Here is an 11,736-nt window from a genome sequence, read left to right as displayed (position 1 = left end):
CAAATTCAAATTATCGTAATTAAGAAAATACTGAGCGTAAGAAGGCCTGTAAGGACTTGTTGGAAAGGAAATTTTCTGTACTTTTAACAGCTTTATTTTGTTTTCCCTATTTCAACAAAGAAATGAACATAAAACTGAGCTTTGTTTAAACATTACGAATAAAATCGAGAAAAAACACATAAGTGCAAGAAAATTCTTGTTTTTAAAATATGCTTTAAAGTAATAACAATAATTTTTACATATTTTAAAAGCAGAGAAAAAATGCTTTAAGAATATATCATACTTTCTTTATAAAGTTAATCTGGAAAAGAATGCCAATCGTCTGGAAAATCGGCAATTGCTTTGGAAAATTACGCCATTTTCATAAAGTCACGTTTGTCTTCACAACGTTAAATCGATTAAATACCGGCAATCAAGACATAATCTTTTTAGATATTTTAAAAGTAGAGAAAATTTCCAAAAAGATGATATATAGTTTGTATACCTTCATGCTACCATAAAATAGATACGGAGATCTTACTTTCGCGAAGTCGTGTTTTAACGCGCCACCGGTCAATTTTAATTTTTATAATTATATAAATCGTTATTTTCTCAATTTATTTGACGAACTAGAAATCTGATATATTTTTGTTTGAAATGAAAAGATAAAGAAATCGATAGACTTTACGAATATTATACCTCGATTTTTGGAAAATAACAATCCTTCTTTTAATAAAATTAAATCGCGCTTACTTCTCTTTCTGAAAAATTAATGTAAGCTTCATCCATGATTCATCTAATAGAATGGTTATCTCAAAATTTACAATGTTTTATAGAAGGAAAGTCCCTATAAATTTATCCTTGAACGCACAATTTAAAAATGTATATCAGCAGACATTTTCTTTAAAAATGTAAGAAGTACCTCTATATTGTGCATAATTTTCAGGAATCACAATTCTATACTCTATTTTTACTGTGGTATTTAAAAAAGTTGAATTGTACAGAAATATCCTATTTTATAGAGAACTACAAAATTGATTGATGTCTACTTTTTTTTTTACAGGAAATAAATAAACGATGAAAAATGTTTTCAAATAAAAGTCATGAGTGTGTCCTTTTTAACATTTTCTTGATAATACTTTAATTGACCCTCTTTTTTTATTGACCATCAATCTAATATGATTTTAGAAACTCACAAAGCACCACTTTTCTAGAAAGTTAAAAAAAAAATTCTTTAACAAATATATTTTCTCTCAATGAAAACATCACTCAGCAATCTTGACCTTTGATTTATGTTGTCATGAGAACAACTCAATCTTCGTTCAGAGTGAAAGGGCAGGAAGTTAATTTAGTGGTTTTAAGTATACATTCTCAGATTGAAACAAAAAAAAATCGATTTTAAAAATTTTAATAGTTTTGAGTATACATTCTCGGATTGAAGCATAAAAAATCTAGTTCATTTTTTCCCCTTTCAAGAGTGGTTTTTATTTTTAGACAAAGTAAATGAGTATTGATATATTTTTAGTGAATAATGCATATAAACATCCAACCTGGCAACAAACTACACATCCGTCTAATTTTGGAGCCGAAAAAGCAGTCGATGGATTGAAATTTGACTTATCTGCAAGGGGGCATCAGTGTAGCATTTCAGCAAATAACCAAAGAGTGGCATTTTGGCGAGTCAATCTGCTTGAGAGAAAGTTTATTCATCACATAGTTATATACTATAGAACAGACAATTTTGCTTGGGGTAATACATTTATATTGCTAGATTTAATTAGAATAATCAATTTTAGTCTTCTTTTTTATATTTCGTTTTTTTTTCTCGTTTTTTAACCACATATAATAGTCTCCAATACTTTCTACTTTTATGTTAGTTTAAAAGTCATTTTGAAGCATATTTCATGAAATATTTATATATTTTTTTTCGGAATTTAAAGATTTTTTTTTTCTATCAGAACAAACCCAAACTTTTAGAGACGAACTCAGTGTATTGTTCCCCTCCTCCTACGTGTAACAAACTAGCAACTAATACCCTATATAGAGAAATGAGAAACATAAATATGTGATATACTGCATTTCAGATGAAAATAATGCTTTAGCTGGGAGATTTCTGGGATTTTCTATCTATGTATCAGATACTGAAAATAAGGATGATGGCAAACTGTGTTTCCATGACACTGAGTACAACTTGACAACGATACCAGCTGTCGTAAATATAACGTGCGAAATATTCGGCCAGTATGTAATTTATTATAATGAAAGGAAAACCGACAAAGTTTACCCGGATGGTTATTCAAAGTATGCTTTCAATGAACTTTGCGAGGTAGAGGTGTATGGTAAGAATAAATGTTTATATTCTTTACTGATTCATATAATTGATTTGTCCCCTTAATTTTTAATGTGATTTGTGTTTACAAATATAAAAAAAATACTTTTGAGAAAACAATTCAAATCTTTCACCAAAGCCTCATTTAGACCGTTCGTTATACTGACTTTAAAAATACGCTTTTTTAGTTTCATTTATTTAATTCACGTTTTCATTCGAAATAAATCTTCGAAAATTTCAAATGTGTGCACAAGGACTTTACAGATAAAAACATTGACTTCTTTATCTCCGCATACTTGTATACATGTTTATATTATGCATACTAAATGGTATCTAACAGGTTGTGCATCGGGATTTTATGGGCCAAACTGTTCACTCCCTTGTCCAGCGAAATGTCAGAACTGTAAGGCAGATACAGGGGCCTGTGTATCCTGTAATGTTGGATACATGGGAAAACATTGTGATTTCAGTAAGTTTTTCAAAAAAATATGTGGATCTGGAAAAAATGTGTAAAAAACTCATCATTTTTTTTTCAAAAGAGAGGGGAGTGATGAAACAACTATTTTTACATAGTCATAGAATTTGCTTGAAAAAAACTATTTAAAGTTTCTGGAAATATTTGTAAGATTTTTTTTATTGGGAAATTCTTCAGAATGAAAAAAATCCACAAACAATTTACAAATTTTAATTTAAATGACTGTGACTTAAAACATTTCTTTGTTCATTGTCATGTATTTCCCCCTCAGGCTGTGATTCGGGAACTTTTGGTGTTAACTGTACCAGTACATGTGGAGAGTGTACAGGAAATTGTGATCATAGATACGGGAACTGTTCTCAAGGATGTAAAGCGGGATTTAAAGGAATAATGTGCAAAGAAAGTCAGCATCATTTTTTCGTTATGTCTAATAATAATAGTAATAATATGAGTATATTAGAACCATTTTCCGGTTAGATTTGACTTTCAGTAAGGCATGGCATTCTCGGCTTTACGTAATCAGTGTCTGTCAAATGACAAGTAGATTCTCATTGGTTAAATATTAATAACATCAGGAACTTTTAATTGTTGTTGACAACGACGAGACAACTTAAGCTCCCACTCTTTGCCGCAGAAGGCAAGGTTATTGGTTATTCGATACACTAATTGGCATTTTCCGGAATTATACTCTCCCATGTATATTTCAACAGTGAAGGAAAGCTGTGTAAATTTCAAAAGTCAATTATGTAACGTCGAAAATGCCTCGTCTTAATGAAACTCCAAACTTATTTTGAAATGGTTCTAAGGGATTTTTTTTCAATTTTATCGATATCGATAAAACATGTATACGTCAGTAGTCTATTACGCGTAAAATAAACTTTTACTGGAGATTTCTTTAAAAATAACTGATATGCAAGTCTTATTCTTATTAAAATTTTATTAAGATAACTGAAATATTTTCAATATTTTAGCTTGTGAACCAGGAAAATTTGGAAATAATTGCATTCAAAATTGTGGATTCTGTGTGGGGGAGTGCTTTCGTATAGATGGGACATGTATCGAAGGATGTCAACCAGGATACAAGGGGGGTTTGTGTGATAAGGGTAATTGAACATAATAATGTATTTTTATGCGCCCCGATCGATAGATCTTGCGTTTTTTGTTTTTTGTCCTGTCTGTCTGCTTGTCTGTATGTTTTTCACTCTGTCTGTGTCTTGTCAACTGTTACCTTTTCCATACATTTTGAACCGTGAAAGATAGAAACTTCATATTTCTAATGCATACTCCACTAATTAAATTTTTCCAATGACTTTCACAATGACCTTATGATAAAACTAGCGCTTTTTTATCTTTCGTCATAACTTTTGAACCATAGGAGATAGAGACCTTATATTTGGTATGTATACTCCGAAAAATTCAGTTGTTTATAATGACACCAAAAAAAAAAAAAAAAAAAAGACTTTTTGACCTTGACTTTTAGCTTTATATTTATGCTAAAAAAAGCTTTTTCAAACTTTGTGGCTGCGGGATGCATAATATTTCACAAACAAATTTAGTTTTTTATAGTACGGCATGATGGTCAGCCAACAAAGGATGATATTTCCTCTATGACACTTGATCTCACCTCTGATGTTTCATAATACCATGTTTGTTCTGTTCCTTATTTGTATTGTTTAATGAACATTTGAGCTAGCGTTTGAATACAGCTCATAATCTCTAGATACATGTATTTCATTTTATGTCTTCTGCAATATAAATTTCTCTTCAGCTGTAATAGTCGTTCTCTAATCAATTTTTCTTAATCCTTGGTTGTGTGACTATACATGCAAATATGAAGCGTGGATTAATTATTGACCTTTATTGCACAACAGAATGTACCAGAGGTAGATATGGCATTGAATGTGCAGAATATTGTGGACAGTGCGAAGGAGAATGCAATCACGTGCATGGAACGTGCCAAGGGGGATGTAAGCCTGGTTTTTTAGGCTTAACATGTCAAAAAGGTACATGGTTTATCAAGGTTTATCATTCCATTGAACTGTAAACAAAGGAAAAGAAGTCCATATTTTCTTAAATATTTTTCGTAGTATTGACATGTATTGCTGTGCATTTATCCTCAGTTACATTAAAGTAAGATCTGTGATATAATTCAAATTTTCAATTTTGATATTAAAATTTCAATGGTACTCAAATTTGCATTCTTGGTGGGGTGGGGTGGGATGAAATATAATTGAGAAGCTTTTCATTATGATTTAATTAAATCATATTTTTTCCACAATGTTCTATTTTGTAATAAAGGGGTTATTTTAATGTTTTTTTTTTTTATCTCTTAATAGTTGAATTTATTTTTCTCTAGAATTCATGCCTGATTTTTTGACTATCTACAAAATATACATATCGATTGATTTATACTTCAGTAATGAAATAATTACATGTATATGTTGAGTTCAGAAAAAAACATGTCAAGTATTTTTTTTTTCAGAAAAAAAATGATAAACATTCGCTAAAAATTGTATCATATTTTGCCATGATTTTTAAAGAATGTGCTTTGGGAACGTATGGTATGAATTGCAGTAGAGATTGCGGAAATTGTCTTGGAACATGTAACAATGTTGACGGAAGTTGTGCTGAGGGCTGTAAAGCAGGATACAAAGGAGGAATGTGCAATGACGGTAAATAATTATTTAATTATGCGGTTGGATTCATTGAGTGTAAATTGTTTTAGGTCCAATTCGAGAATGTTTCACTCATACAGAGACGTTGAAGGGCTTCAAATTTCGACTTTTACTCGGCATCTACAGTCACTGAGCAGTGCGGGATCTTTATCGTGTCAAAGACCACTGTGACACGGGGTCTCAGGTTTCATCCGATTATTGTTTGAGTGTTTTTATTGAACGTCCCGCTCGAGAATTGTTTACTCATATTGAGACGCCACCACTTGCCAGTGGAAGGCTACAGTTTTCTTCTATACTCCACAATCATGATCATTGAGCAGTGAGCGATATTTTTCGAGCCAGCCTTACTTCGACACGGGACCTCAATACGGTTAAGACCTCAGGACCGTTAATACGGTGTCAAGCGAAGGACTAAAATCCTTGTCCTGAAGTTGGATTTGAACACGTGAAGTAAGGATCGAATCCTTACTTGCGACACTAGAGCAAACGTAATTAACACTGCGCCACGTGGGGGACAATGTTTCATCCGATGATTTCATGAGCATTCATTTCATGGTTCAGAATGAACGGCTTAAAAAAACTGTAGCCATTTACATGTATTCATAAGTTTATTCAAAGTGATGCAAATTAATATGGCATCGTGTTTTTCATCAATGGCACCTGATCACCCATTGGTTGACGGAGACTCGCTGTTTCAATACGCATGTACATAGAATATGTATAGAAAACGAACAGTATTCGAGCTCAAAAGTCCATTAAACAACATACAGAAAAGTAGTAGAGCAAACAGGGATCTATAAGACATCAGAGGTGGGATCAGATAACATTTATCAAAGACACGATACTCAATAAATCTTCATTTATTAAGAGCTTGCATATTCTAACTTCCCAGGTAAAGATATTCAATAAATTATGTCTGAATAAAACTACAAAAACATTTTGAAGCCTTCTGGCTTCTACAACAGTGATTTTAGATACACGGATTTTTTTTTATAGTTTGTGTTTACTATCTACTGTGCTGTATACGTCTTATACTATGAATTTAAGCAAACAAAATCGTACGAAAAATAAAATTTGAAATTTCATTACATTTTTTTTAATCTTAATTTGAAATTTACGATGCACATTTTCAAAAGCATTCTTTTTAATTTTTCAAATCTCTTAGGCAAAATATTAAACATCGATTGTCGTGTTTTTCTTGAATCAATAAAACTGTTTCTAATCGTTATTATTTCATTTTTTGACAGTGTGTGATTTTGGGTATTTTGGAGTTAATTGTCATCAGGAGTGTAGCATGTTTTGCTCCACATCGCGCAACTGCAGTACAACCAGTGGCAAATGTATTAATGGATGCAAAGACGGATGGGAAGGAATGGATTGTCTAAAGAGTAATGTTTTATACACATTTTCGATTTCTGATTGCTAAAATTTATTATTACTATTTCGTAAAACAACTAATCTAAAATACATTTAGGTGTATTTAATATATGTATAATGTCAAAATTTAGTAAGTTTTCCGAAGGAGAGCAAACTTCTAGGATCAATGGAAACAGTTATGGCACTGTCAGTCAGCCTGTTCATCAACATATGTCTTATGTTGATCTATTGCATAAACAGGTAAAATCCTCAGGCTTATCAATTATTGACATCAATGATACTTAGTTATATTTATTTCCTTCGGTTTAAAGTTATACACATTAAATTATACATTGACTTAGATAAAACTCAAAAAAATATATAAAGATATACATGTATACACGGAAATTGCATTTTAGAGGTCGGAAAAATGTTATTTTAAAAAGAAAATCCTGAATGATTAACATGCAGAACATCATCTCGTTTGTCCTAAATATACAATGATCTTTAAAAGGCACGACTCTGCTATGGTAAGAAAGCAACAAAAGACAGATTTCCGTAGTTCCCGACAGGATTTCATGTCAGTGGGAAATCAGACAGGACCAATAACTCTTGAAGTCGAGGAACAACACAACGAAGGGAGTTATACGGAACTGCAATTTCTAAATAACAACACAAATAATGACTATTACAATTTGTAAAGAAATAAAAATATTGAGTCTTGATTATTTGATAATATATAAAAAGGAGTATATTTTTAATTTTTGCTATGTATTTGATTTATTTTACATAGATCCTTTTCCATTAGGGGTTCTGACTTTCAAAAAAACTGTTTTGTTATTAACCCCCCCCCCTTTCCCCACCCCAGTTTAATACATATCTTATTTAAATACAAGTAACAGATAATATGATTTAAAATTCGTAATTCATATGGTCTTATTGTTGAATTTGACGTGCAATATTAGTAACATTTCAGCATTTCGTACCAGACATTGCTTTCATTGCACTAAAGTGAATTATGCTTAGATTAAATATGTGTCTTCGTGTGGAAATCATGTAAATATAAGTAATATAAGTATAAGTAATATATGTACTTTTTGATTCTAATGACAATCCACTCAAAAAAAAACTACACATATGTTAAAAAAATGTATTAGGAAATAAAAGCAAACACTGCGCAAGAACAATAAATTCCTTATTTTATATCAAGATGCAAACGAAAACAAATGTTTTCCATTTGAAAAAAAAATGTTAGTTTTTTTTTCTTAAAAAAGACACTATAATAATTTTATTTACCTATAAGACCTTTGGAAACTAGACTTTGCGGTAGTGAAAATGTCTGCACAATAAAACAAAATATTATCTAGGTACGTAAAACGAGAGAGAGAGAGAGAGAGAGAGAGAGAGAGAGAGAGAGAGAGAGAGAGAGAGAGAGAGAGATTGTTCTTCGAAGGTAACTAAACCATCGCATATACTGAATTACCAGTAACAATAATTTCATTATGTGATTTTTTAAGATTTATTAGTTTTCATGAAGGAAATCATGCCATCTTTCTTTTAACATTTGCTGAAGAGACAAACGTCGTTAAAAAAATATTATGTTCCAGTAAATAACAGGCACGTTAATAGGATAGTTTTTAAAAAGAAGTTTTATAATGAACAAATAACGATTAACCAGACCCCTCCCCCCGAAAAAGAGATGTATTCAAAATTGAAATATATGCATGTTGGGGGAATTAGGTTTTTTGACTGAAGAGAATCAGTCCATCAACCACCATTCCATGCTTTATAAGTATAAACTTACGTTAAAGAGTAAGGGGATTTGTAAAAGGCTCCATACATCCCCTTTCTTATCCCCTTTACATCTTGGATTCACCCCACAGATTTTATGTCCCTGGATGATATGTTCACCAGAATGGAAAGAATGTAAAGAAACAAATATTCTTAGAGTAACTGAAACACTGAATATTTGGAAATATTTATATGATTTATATATTTTTTCTTACATACATCCTATACCATAATGTGTCTTATCTTTTTTAAACATGCGTTTATTTCATGATTTCCGCCCTCCCCTTTTTTGGAAAAGACACACGTAACGGATAATGAAATATATGGAGATAATAAGTGTTATTCAAGTTCAAAAGTTGTAAACTTGCACTATTTTGTTTTTAAATTTCCATCTATACTTCCAGAAATCTTGAGTATTTGAAGGTGTGTAAGCAAGGGAACTATTTTTTTATCGACAATGAAGTGGCAAATTTTCTTCAATGTGATGTTGACTTGATGCAACGAACGGAACAGCGTTCTTTGTAGCCGAGGTCACTGTAGACGAGGCTAAGGCAATAAATCGATCTGTAAAGATAGAAGTAACATACTTAATGTTTTCCTTTTCTTTTATAAAAGTATAATGAGTGAACGACTTTGACAAATTTATCGTCAGATTCAAAACATCTTCGTCTGCACTTTATATATCATGTTAAAATTAAAAAAATCTAAATGAGTGGTTGAAAAACAACTATTGCTATCAAAACTATTTTTGTGACCTCACGTTTTTATTTACGAAAGGCTCAAGTCGGGTTTACGAAAATTTACACCTGACTATGTTACCAATCAAAGTTCGTGTTAAAAGCTTCACAAGAAACAAGAATTCTGCTCTATTATTGCATAAGCAATACATGTCCTCTTGCTGGACCCCCTTTTCTCTTTAGGGTGGCATTTTATTAGGCTATGTGTATAACAAAGCGCCACCAAAGATATGGACATTTTGGTTATTACTTGTTTATGAATGAATTGTCTTGGAATTAATTCGATCTGCCTTACAAAGAAAGAAGACGTCTTTAAATGCCTTTTGACGCACATGCATGCTTTGATCAGAACAGCTCAATTTTCATGGTTAAAAAAATTAATTTTACCAAAAAAAAAAAAAAAAAAAAATCAAACTTGATCTATGGTTTGCAAGTAAAAGCTATCCAGGAAGTTTCAAATGATTACAATATCGTTTAGAAAATTAAATTGCATCACGAACCATATCGTTAACCAAATAAAAAAAAAAAATTAAAATACCATTATTTTGTCAAAAATCAGTCAAGCGGAATGGGATTAAAATTTAATCTATAATTAATTAAGGTAAAGTCACATAATTAAAATCAGATCAATACACTGTATCTGCGAGCGTTTAGAAAAAAGGCGAAAAACAAAGTGGGACAGAATGACAGACAGACATAGGGACAGACTGACAGACTAGGAGGAAACTATAGTCCCCTCCAATTTCACCGGTGGGGAATTAATAAGCAGGTTTACTTTAGCAACGATGCATACAAGTTAAACACTCTCATATGTATGAATAGCTTTTTTGCAATATTTACAATATTGTGATACATGTAACTACTTTTTTAAGGAAATTATTCTCTTGCGTAGGTCAATTCTTTGATTGATTGATTGTATACTGTTTAACGTCCCTCTCCAGAGTATTTCACTGATATGGAGACGTCACCATTGCCGGTGAATGGCTGCAAATTTAGGCCTATGCTCGGCACTTAGGGCCATTGAGCAGGGAGGGATCTTTATCGTGCCACACCTGCTGCGACACGGGGCCTCGGTTTATACGGTCTCATCCGAAGGACCGCCCCATTTAGTCGCCTTTTACGACAAGCAATGAGGTACTGAGTCAATTCTTTGAAAATTCTGCAAACATACTTTAAAACAGGTTTACGTACATTAATTGCTTCCTTGATGTTTTATGCAAATTTTTCATACTCAATGGCATTTCCAGGACAGGAATGAAATAAAAAAAAAGACGTAAATATACAATGAAAGTATGTATTTAAAGAACTTCATTTTGTCACAGTTTTTAGTCGTGATAACATTTCAATATGGTTATTGACATGTTTGTATTTATGGCTTTCCTTAGCTTTTCCTTTTCATACGGTAATATTGTTTTTTTTCTCTCTCTCTTTTATCACATTTTTGTCACATATATTTTAAGAAAATATACCAACTGATATCATAAACGATATAAAAAATGTAAATTTAAGAAAATGTATAATGGTTTTTTCGCAATTATACACTTTCTGATTTTTCGTGTTGATTACTATCTATTTTTTTTTGTAATTATGATAGAAAACCTAGCATATCGGAAACCAACGTGGCAAGCAACAACGCATTATGATTTGGAAATCCTTGGGTCGGATAAAGCTGTAGATGGCCTCAAATCAAACCTTTCTTGGTTTGGTAATCAGTGTGCTATCTCATCTAAGTATGAGACCTCGGCCACTTGGTGGGTTGACCTCCAAGGCATCCTTAGTATACATCCCATCGTTATTAATTATTATAAAACAGACCATTTTTGATGGGGCAAGTATTTTACAAGTATAAAATTAAATGAGAAATTAAACACTTGGGCTATTCATAAATATGATTATGATTTTTGGTTTAGTATATATGAGATTCTTTTGAGTTAAGATTTATTGCATCTGAGATAAAAAGGTAGGCGGGGTATAGCTTTTTTGTAGAATTTTTCAGAAATGTCAATCTTAATAACCATAGGAATTTCACTAAGAAGGATATGGAAATAACGAACAGTATTCAATCTCAACGTCCATTAAACAATATACAAAATAAGAGCAGAGCAAACACGGACCTCCGAAACATCAGAGGGGGTATCAGGTGCCATGGAGGAGTGAGCATCCCCTGACGACCGGTCACACCCGCCGTGTGCTCGTTGTCGTAAATAATAATAAAGTAATTAAAAAAGATAATAACTAAAGACTTTAACCTTTATCATATTTAATCTAACTAAGTTTTAGTTTTCTACGAAGATTCCGTGATTTTTTTTTTACAGAAAACGAAAACCAACCAGAACAGGGAAAATGTCTGTTTATATACCATAGAAAACTTGTAAAGAAAATAGTTACAGAAGA

The 11,736-nt window shown here is 31.8% G+C and overlaps 1 protein-coding gene across 1 annotated transcript; it reads left to right on the top strand.

Moving 5' to 3' along the window:
• Positions 1-1,504: 1,504 nt before the first annotated feature.
• LOC134266702 (multiple epidermal growth factor-like domains protein 10) lies at positions 1,505-7,524 on the top strand (the record flags this gene model as incomplete). The annotated part of the gene is made up of 10 exons (XM_062748922.1): positions 1,505-1,729; positions 2,064-2,318; positions 2,649-2,777; positions 3,055-3,186; positions 3,755-3,886; positions 4,655-4,786; positions 5,324-5,455; positions 6,706-6,846; positions 6,967-7,075; positions 7,329-7,524. Coding segments are annotated over 10 exons (1,574 nt in total), but the record flags the coding sequence as incomplete, so codon positions are not given.
• Positions 7,525-11,736: the final 4,212 nt, after the last annotated feature.

Source organism: Saccostrea cucullata, unplaced genomic scaffold, assembly GCF_032062105.1.
Source record: "Saccostrea cucullata isolate Sc308-1 unplaced genomic scaffold, CSIRO_AGI_Scuc_v1 ctg9833, whole genome shotgun sequence".
NCBI classification, from domain to species: Eukaryota; Metazoa; Mollusca; class Bivalvia; order Ostreida; family Ostreidae; genus Saccostrea; species Saccostrea cuccullata.
Note: the sequence above shows the minus strand (reverse complement) of the source record. Positions and strands in the feature narration are given on the sequence as shown.